The 10,387-nt window shown below is 41.6% G+C and overlaps 1 protein-coding gene across 1 annotated transcript; it reads left to right on the plus strand.

Moving 5' to 3' along the window:
• The first annotated feature begins 4,325 nt into the window (after positions 1-4,325).
• On the plus strand, positions 4,326-7,094 carry USP26 (ubiquitin specific peptidase 26). The gene has a single exon (XM_032428243.1). The coding sequence runs from the start codon at positions 4,326-4,328 to the stop codon at positions 7,092-7,094; it is 2,769 nt and encodes a 922-aa protein (XP_032284134.1).
• The last annotated feature ends 3,293 nt before the right edge of the window (positions 7,095-10,387 follow it).

Raw genomic sequence — 10,387 nt, forward strand, 5'->3', positions numbered from 1 at the left:
TGAGCAAAGAAGCCCTAAAAGCCTTTGAGTGACAAGGCAGAATCAAAAAGACGATTTCAACTAGAGATGGGCTAGCTAGGAAAGTGAGCAGTGGTTAGACCCCTTGGCTGTCCGTCAGCAAGATGGCTCCTAATCTGCACTTTCCCTGCTCAGTGGGCACAAAGAAGTCGCCTTTATTCTGGAATGAAATATACGTACCTTGAACTGTGAGGAGAGAGCAATGAATGGAGACAGCATTTTTGGAAACACATGTCTCTTAACCGCCCTCTTGAAGGCAGAGAGTGGAAATGCCATGAGGGTCTTAGATTATTTCAGCTATCATTAGAAGAAACAGACAACAGTTTTTGATAAATACAGATCAGCTGGGATTGCAAAATTTTTGAATGCAGCTTGGAAATCTTTCTGGGGTTGTAGGTTCTCTCAAGTGGTTGAAATAGGAGAAATGAAGGCTTTGTCTCTTTTTTTTGTGGTGAGGAAATAGTTTAAACTCTTAGCATCTACAGTAGGACAGTGAACTATAAATAATCCAGACAACTTGAATCTGCTGTTGTGCTTGAATGTTTTTATGGCCCCATTTCCACCATGATAAATATGATCATTCTCTCACTTGGATGCATATGCACTTCTGTGTATGGATGGGTGCAATCCCTTCTTCACTGAACAGAGCTTGATAGATAAATACTTGATAAAACAAAAATCTCCCTAACTTATGCTCCACCAATTTTGAGTTTTTGATAATTTGGGCAGGGACCAGATCAAGCAGAAGTTTCCTTTAGCATTATCCATAAAGACAGGGTCTGCTGAGCAAGTTAATAACATAGACAAGATTTAGGAAGAGTATTTAACTATGTAGGAGAAAATACAGCTTCCCATAAATTCTGGCACATGCCTTCTTGATAACAAACATTTGTAGTACTAAGTGCTTACCTATTCATTAATTCAGATTGGTCCCCTATAGAGTTATTCAGAAAATTTTAATTTTGAGTGACTATGTACATCCGATCCTTCCTCGCTGGTTTTGAGTTACAGGGAGCTCGCTCAGATTATGTGGACCCTATGGCCAAAGCTGGCTATAGGAGCCTCTCTAGCTTACATACAATGGGCGAGAAATTCTTAGATTTACTTTTGTCAGTGAGCCCAATACTCTAGAGTTGACTATGGTGTCAATGGGATGCTAATCACTAATATAACTTCCTTTTTAACTAATATAACTTCTTTGGAATCACTGGTGTGTCCTGTGGAGAGGTAAGAATGGAAGACGCAGGTGGGGTGGGGGGGAACAGCACATTGATCTCTGATACCTCATAGTCTAAGGTCTCGGCTTGGCCTAATGGTAAATATTTGTCAAGAGGACCACTAAACTTTGTCTTTTTTTTTAAAACATATGTGTACAGTGCTCAATACCGATGGGCATATACTGATGCGCATTGAGAGGATCCATTCTATTCTAGAGAGAAATGTTCATTACCAATAGATGATGTCTTGGTTGTTAGCAACAATATACCTAAAGTCCATTCTAATGTCATCTTAGAACATTTAGGGCTTGGGGAATGGTTTCTTTATTTAGTATTCAAGAGTTTGTCCTTGCCTTGAACACATCTCATAAGCTTAGTGAGTGTTCACATAGGATGTTCGAGACATTTTTGGAAAGCTGGGACATTTGGCTGTATTTTTTTTTTTTAAAGATTTTATTTATTTATTTGAGAGAGAGAGAGAATGAGAGAGAGCACATGAGAGGGGGGAGGGTCAGAGGGAGAAGCAGACTCCCCGCCGAGCAGGGAGCCCGATGCGGGACTCGATCCAGGGACTCCAGGATCATGACCTGAGCCGAAGGCAGTCGCTTAACCAACTGAGCCACCCAGGCGCCCTGGCTGTATTTTTTGACCATGTGTAATTTGTAGCTGATACAGGATGACAAGCAGAATTACCCATGGTGGGGCTTTTTTTTATTGATATTTTCCCGTCATATTTTAGGGCACTTAGTTGTAAGTTAAGTTTTCAGTTCTCCTTTGACTTCTTACATGCAGGTTGTGGTGATCTTAGTGCACTGTCCCGGTGCTGTTCCTTGTAACCTGATGGGAACTTCTCTTTCCCTACATCAGTGATTTGCTGTCTGACTGTTTCCTTTTACTTACCTTCTGCTAGGATGATGTTAGGGGCCCTGTAGGGTACAAGCCAGGGGTATCTGGCTTGTCCCAAAGCAGGCAGTGTGTGCTTAGAAGTGTTAATATGTAAAGAATTAGGGTTATAGATTTATCACTTTGTGAAACTAATTAAAAGGTGCTAAGGTGCCTTTCATGAGTGATGTGTTTGCAAAGCCTCAGAACTTGTTTGGGGAGTTCTTGGACTGAAGTTCGGAATGGATGGCTGTGAAGTTCTCAAGCCAAAAATGGCCTGAGTCAGGTAAATTTGGTAGACCTAACTTGTTGAAAAACGTGTTTCACTCGTGGTTTAGTAGGCAAGGCACCTGGGGAGTAGAGAGATGGGATTATTTCAAGAAATCAACCTAATTTAGCTTGTGGGAAGTGCACGTCAGGCATTTCATGTCAGTTGCAAGAGGTAATCAATTGGAGGAGAATGTGGAAGCAATTCTAGCCAATCAGAAGGACAGTGTTAGACTGATTATAAAAATGGTTACTTTACAGTCTTAATTCCACGTAGTCTGGAAGACAAACAGATCTCACACTCACTGTCCACATCCCATAATTAACCCTGGATAAAAATGCCTTGTACTTGTCCATGGATGGCTAGATATGCCCTAAAGGTGTTCAGATAATATTTTCTGGAAAAGAGAGTAATAAGACCTAAGACCTACTAGAAGTTGTTGCATGTGATTTTCCCATTGCCTGGGTTGGTGGTCCAGTTATACTGCAAAGCCTTATGACAGTTCTCCACAGCCCAGTTGACCCAGACAATCTACTGGTGATTTTACTTTAGACAGGTGAATGTGAGCATAGTTGCAGGTATGAGGAAAGCAAGACTAACGATCCAGGAGATGGTGTTGTATAGTACATAATTCACCCATGTTGAGCATAACCAGTTTTTCTCTAGGCCATATGATGATGAAGTAAGGAATGAAAAGTAAAAAAAAAAATGTTAATTGGGACTTAGTAAGAAATTTGTGTGTGTTAATAAGAGACCCTTAATGCTGACTTGGTTTTACCCCTGGTATAATGGCCAAAAGGGCACCAGACCATTGGTTTGTTTCCTTTTTTAACCTGGGGCATTCTTCACTCCGCATGGATGATACCAACCTTGAAACTTTGGGCATGCCTCCATAGGAACAGTGAAGCCAGCATTGGAGCCCATGAGAAACTTTCCACTCATCATATCCTGTTTCTTGTAAATTATTTATACTACCTGCATTTGCTTGTTCAATAGTAAAGCACAGTAAACACAATCTTGAGCTTAGTCTCAGTCATAATTTTAACTAACTTTCAAAATTGTTTTTTATGGTCTTGCTCCACATGGCTTTAAATTTTCAGTTACCTCACACTTACCATAAGAATCGGGATTGGTTAGAGCATACCAGGTCATCTTGGCTTGTTGGAGCTGGAGATAGCGAATTCTTTGATATCTGCTTTAAGCAGCGGTAGGTTAGGTGCCCACATGGGGTAGAACGTGTGGACTTCACACTGTGCCACGTGAAAGAAAGGAACATAACTGGATTTGGAAAGAGGTAGACTGATCTACATTTAGTGGCCTGTGTATGAAGTCCTGTAGATTTCTGGACATTAAGAGCTATTCACCTGTTATTGGTTTGAGGGCAGCCTAGTGCCTCCACTCTCTTATTCACTTATTACAATTGCCCCTTGGGGTCATTCTATGACAGGAGGATTAGCACATTATATGCCTACGCTTGAGACACTGTTCATTATGCTCTTCAGCTATGTATTGAAAGTCTTCCAAGTGTTTAATGATTTCAGTTGAAGTGGGGAAATTAATCAGAATGGAATCTAGTGTTGTAGTGGAAAGGAGATTTAGTGTATGGGAGTAGAATTTGAGTTCTATCCAAGCATTTTTCTGATAGCTTAAATGATTTTTCTTGATTTTTTTTCCAGTAGCTGCCTTGCCATAGAAATCAAGATTCTTCCCTCGTGTCATCAAGTACAGCTCTTGAATGGTGTTGGTTTTATCACTAAATAGCTGAACATCCAGAACCTGAAGGAACTGTAGTATAAAACCAATACTAAAATAGAACCATTCTTGTAGAGAACTAAAGAATCATTTCTTGGTGCTGTCTCCAAAAGTGACCTTGCAAAACAAATTGGAACTTTGAGAGTGTCAGGAATTCAGGATACGTGTAACTTATTTGTGAAGAAAAGATGGCCACCCTAAGGGTACACGGTTTTGTCCAAATATGGGGCAGGAAGATGGGGATGTCTAGGTCCAAGGAAGCACACATTGAAACAGTAGAAAGAAAGAAGAAGATCAAACTGGTGGTGTATTTCACCACTGGAGAATATGTAACTTTTCGACTAAGTAATAACATTAAAAACGTGGTCCTTAGATCATATGGAGAAAAGGAAAATCACCTGCACTTAACTTTCCAAAACAATAGCTACTTGTTTATTGAAAGATTATCTTCCAGAGATGCTGAAGAGTTGAAGATGTTCCTGGATAGAGTCCATCAAAATAATATTCAGCCATCCGTGAGACCTGGGAGGGATGGAGGTATCTTTGCCAGCATGACAACACCAAAGGAAATCAACAGAAACTCATTCCACAAGGCCTGCAAGAAGCCAAATAGTGGATCTTTTCAGACAGGAGAAGGAAGTGGAACACCTGACCTTCAGAAGATGCCTTCCTTTGCATCAAAGTCATCAAAACCTAGTTGCAAAGATTTACTAGAGAATGGATACGGGAAGAAGGTAAGGATGCTATCCTCTGTTTCAGAGATGAGTGGGAAAATCCCGCAAAAGAGTAACTCTGTAAGAAAGAAGAAATCCCAGACAAATCCCTTGAGGTATGTAAGCCACAATGAGAAGAAAAAATTGAGGTTAGGAGAGTTAAAAAAGAATAAGAAATTAGAGGCCAAGCCCTTAATCAAGACCGTTTCTCCTGGAAAGTCTTGCCTGGATGGCACAGGTCTTCTTCAGATACTGTCTGAGCAAATACATTTGGCATTTCTGTTGGCATCAAAGTATAATGTGGATGGCCCAGAGTGGGACAAACTCAAGAAGACCCTTGACTTCTACCCAGAGAAATTATGGCAAGGCCTCCCCAATTTGGGAAACACCTGTTACATGAATGCAGTTTTACAGTCCTTATTTTCGATTCCATCATTTGCTGATGATTTATTCAGTCAGGATTTCCCATGGGGTAAAATTCCCCTTGATGCTCTTAGCATGTGCCTGGCACAGCTGTTTGTTTTGAAAAATATTTATAACATAAAAATCAAGGAGAGGTTACTTGTGAATATTAAAAAAACCATTTCAACAGTTGCAGAGATCTTCTCTGGCAACATACAAAATGATGCTCATGAGTTTTTGGGCCACTGTTTGGTTCAGATGAAAGAGAACATGGAGAAATTAAACACAATTTGGAAGATGAAAATTGAATCCGAGGAGGACAATTCAGCTCAACAGGTCTTGGCTGGCACTGCTGCCACCAGAGTGCTCATTTGTCCCGTCATCACTAATTTTGAGTCTGAGTTGCTGTGCTCTATTATTTGTCAAGCCTGCAGTCAGGTTGTTCTCAAGACAGAAGTGAGTAATTACCTCTCCATCAACCTTCCCCAGGGAATGAAACCTCCCCCTGTGTCTATTCAGTCTGCTTTTGATCTCTTCTTCGGAGCAGAAGAACTTGAGTATAGATGTGAGAAATGTCAGCACAGGAGTTCTGTCGCAGTGCACCAATTCAGTAGGCTCCCCAGGGTTCTCATTGTTCATCTGAAACGTTATATCTTTAACGAGTTTTGGTCGCTAAGGAAGGATGACCGGGAAGTTGTTATTTCTAAGTATTTAAAGTTATCATCTCATTGCAATGAAAGTACCAAACCACCTCTTCCTGTGAGCAAGAATGCGCATAGTAGGGACTCCCAAGTCCTAAAAGTCTTCCAGAAGATGAGTGCTAAAAACTTCCGTCCGCCAGCACTTTCCACAAAATCGACCTCAGCATCCACTGTTTTCCCGGTTCCACACACTGGGCCAGACAAAGAGCCTGAACCACAAAAATGCCAGAATCTCTATGAAGGGTCATGCAGAGAAGAGCAGAAAGAAGACCTGGGAAAATGTTCCAGACTGAATACAACAGAGTCCAAACTGATGAACCTAGGAGCAATCATTGAAAAAGAGCTATTAGCCGCTGGCTTAATGATGGATCTGGAAGAAACGTCCCATTCTCTGATCCATGACAATGAAGGTAAACCCACCAGTGGTCCAGAAACACGTCTTGCAGACAATTATCTTCAAGAAGCGTCTGAAAATCTAAAGCAAAAGAAATACGAGAAAACTAATATGTTTGTAGATTTTGAGAGTGTTGCTGACACCATTGAAGATTTTTATGATGGCAAGAAAAAGAGAACTTCAAATGAATTCCAAAAAGTGGCTGAACATACCCAGCAGGATGAAAGGATAAGGCTCTACGAACAAGCCCTTCAGCAGGCACTGCTTCAAGCCCTTTTGAAGCGACATGCCCAGGGGTACACGGAGAACCTCAGGAGACCTACAGACTTGAGTTTCCAGGGGGCCAATGTGAATTCCCTAGGTGCATCGGGTTCCAATGAAAACCCTGGAAACAAACAATTTTTAGATATGGAGAAGACAGAAACTGAAGCCAAGAAACCAGAAGGAAATGCCGAGATGAAAGATCTCTACACCTATCGGCTCATTGGTGTTGTCAGCCATCTCGGGCAGACCCCAAATTCAGGCCATTATATCAGCGATGCCTATGACTTTGAGAGGCAAGTGTGGTTCACTTACAACGATCTCCAGGTATCAAGTATCCAAGAAGCTGTGATGCAGGAGGCTAGGCTTTGCACCGGATACATCTTCTTTTACATGCACAATGAGATCTTTGAAGAGCTGTTGAAAAGGGAAAAGAACTCTCGGTCTCGTAACACAGAGACAGCGGAGACCCCTAAGGAGAAATAAGTGGAACGGACTCCTGGTTGCACACATCTGCTTGACTGCCTCATTGGTCATCACTTTCTCCATGGAAGAAAAACTCTGAACGCTAGCCAAAGATGAAGAGGCAGTTGGCATCCAGGATCAGAGTTCAAGCAGAAACACTTAGGGAGAAACCTCCATTCCTAACCCTAATACAGATACTTCAATCCCACCGTTCCACCTGATAAGCGTTCTTTTCTACTAGGCTAGAATTGTGCCTTCCGTATTTGAGTGCAGTGCATTTTAAGTGCAATCCTTGAACCAGCAGCATCAGGAGCATGGAAAAACCTCTTAGAAAAGTAGATTCTTGGGTCCCACCACATCCCTACCTAGTAATTCAGAAACTGTCGTTGAGGTGGGTTGGGGGTAGGGAACAGCGATTTGATGGAGGTTTTGTCTGATACTTGAGAAATTTAGAGAACTACCGCCATGTGTTAGAATATCCTGGTGGATTTTGCTGTTGTATATTTGAATTACGTATATTTCTAAAGGGGGTTGGTTATGTTTTTTGTTTCTTATATTCATGTATGCCTTTCCTTCAGAAACTTATAAAAAACAAAACACACACACAGAAATCACTCTTCTGATCATACTCAGTGATTTGATGAAAAAAATTTAGTTTCTGGAGTCCTGACCAAAAAACCCACAAAAACACCAATTGTTGAGGTCCTAGCAATTAAAAAAAACAGTTGCTGTTGTCCTGTCAATAAATAACAAATGAAGTTGGTAACTCATGAATCCTTTTGGGCATATGCAAATGAGACTATAACACCGGGTCAAGTCTCCAAATTGTTTGCTAAACTCCTCCTTTTCCTCGATGCCAAATGGGCTATATACTCTCAAGCTAAGGATGGAGAACTTACTTGCCCTTAAGAACTTGACCCATTTTTCCTGTTTGCTAGCAAGCTGTTCTTGGTGTCATTTTGGTCTTGTCAGAGAGGCACTTGCTTTGCCTCAAAGGAATATTGATTTACCAGAACTTTATCTTGAACAATCCTCTGCATTCAACATTGCAAGACTAATTCTAGATTTATTTCTCTGTATCTTTTAGCAATGTTGGCCTTATTCCTTCAAGGAATAAACAAACAATGCATACTTTAAAGTGGACTTGTAGGATTTGGAAGTCTTACTTGTTACTGATTTTGTACAAGGTCATAAAACATGCACCTATTTGATACAATGTCATACAACTTGTGCCTATTTAGTACAATGTCATAAAATGTGTGCCTGGAGCTGATCTGCTTCAGGGTAAAACCTCATGGATCCCGAGGTGGTCATATACTGTTGGAACTCCATGTAATTTAGGAATTTGGAATTCTGATAGTACATAGGTGCCATCTCTGTCCCCTAGCCTTTTTTCCACCTCTGAGGCAGGGAACCTGTAACACCTTGTACCTTTGTTCGGAACAAATTACCTATAAATTAGTCATACTAAGAGGCTTTCTCACATCCCATGGAGGGACTGAATTTTTGGTTCCATCTTTACCAGCGTGGGTGTCCCCCTTTATGGGGTCTGGTCTTGGTCTGGCTGTAATTAATCCAACAGCTTCTTGATGCTTTTAATCCCAGAGACCCTTAAAGAGGTGAGCTGGAACATAGTGGCGTGGGAAAGTTAGAAAATGCCCTGTAAGGGGAAAACCAGATTCAAAAGTTAGGGAATTCTGTTGTTCACAGTGCAGTGTATCGAGAAGGAGGTCTGAATGAGACCTGGAGATTATTGAGGTAGATGTGGGAGGGGGCGCTTTCTAGATTGAATTAATCAGTCTCATGGAAGAAAGTGCTGCAGACACAATGATGAGAAACTTGTTCGACTTGTGTAGTTCTTCAGCAGCTGCGGTGGTTGAAGGATAAGGCTGGAGTTACACTTATGAGAAGAGTGCTAGTTCGGTTTTGAAATTTCAGGCTTTTGACTTGTCTAGGAAGAGCTCAGTCTGAGTTCAGTCACATAGGCATCAAAGCAGGAGTTTTGGTAAGAGTGAACGAAAAGTTATTTTGCTTTGAAAGGAGCATGAAGATGCCAGCAGTTTTGAGATTTAGGAACGTTTGGTATGCTGCTCTTCAGCATGTAGCACTTCCAAAATGCAGGGTAAGTCGAAAGGTGAAGAAGATGGTTGGGAGATCTATGACAGGGAAGTTCTGTCCTTCTGGACAGATGGCTTGGGTAGAACCCATCATGGCCCTCTGAGAAGCAATTTGGAGTGCACAATCAGCACCTGTGTACTACTATTCACCCTGCTGTACTGTTATTTAAATAAAAGATTAAAATAATTAAGTGACTCGGTGGCTGTTACTTATTAGTGAATTTTTATCAGTTCTCTAATTTAGAGATCAGGTTTCTTTTTTAAGATTTTATGTATGTATGTATGTATGTATGTATGTATTTGGGGGAGGGAGGGGCGGAGGGAGAGGGAGAGAGAAAATCTTAAGTGGGCGCCACACTGGGTTGTGGGGCTTGATCCCACGACCCTGAGATCATGACGTGAGGAGAAATCAAGAGTCGGGCGCACAACCAACTGAGCCACCCAAGCACCCCCAGGTCAGGTTTCTTTTTTTATTATTTTTAAAAAGATTTTGTTTATTTATTTGAGAGAGAGAGCACAAGCATGGGGAGCGGCAGAGGGAGAGGGAGAAGCAGATTCCCCACTGAGCAGGGAGCCTGACATGGGGCTAGATCCCAGGACCCTGGGACCATGACCTGAGCTGAATGCAGACAGTTAACCGACTGAGCCACCCAGGTGCCCCCAGGTCAGGTTTCTAAATAATCCATGGATATAAAAACTTTCTTTAACAGTGTATTAGTTTTTCATTGCTTCTGAAACAAATTACCACAAACCTAAGGACTTAAAACAACACGACCTTAATATCTTACTGTTCTGGAAGTCAGGAGTCCAAGATGGGTATCACTGGGCTAAAATCAAGATGTTGGCAGGGCTACAGTCCTTGTGGATGCTCTGAAGGGACAATCCATTTCCTCACCTTTCCCAGCTTCTAGGGGCTTCCCCACATTCTTTGGCTCATGGCTTCATTCCTCCAACTCCTAAGCCAGCAATGTCGGGCTGAGTCCTCACACTGCCATCTCTGGTTCTCCCTCTTCTGCCTTCCTCTTCCATTTTTAAGAATCATGGTGAGACTGGTCCAATCAGATAATCCGAGACAACTGCTGGGCCCAACCAGGTAATCCAGGACAATCTCCCTACTTTCAGATCAGCTGATTAGCAACCTTAATTCCCATTTGTTTCGTAATAATAGATTTACAGTTTCCAGGAGTTTAGATATGA

This window comes from Phoca vitulina, unplaced genomic scaffold, assembly GCF_004348235.1.
Source record: "Phoca vitulina isolate PV1807 unplaced genomic scaffold, GSC_HSeal_1.0 scaffold39, whole genome shotgun sequence".
Lineage (NCBI taxonomy): Eukaryota > Metazoa > Chordata > Mammalia > Carnivora > Phocidae > Phoca > Phoca vitulina.

Excerpts from the sequence above, each read along its gene's own strand:
- USP26 (XM_032428243.1), top strand. The coding sequence starts at position 4,326 with ATGGCCACCCTAAGGGTACACGGTTTTGTCCAAATATGGGGCAGGAAG.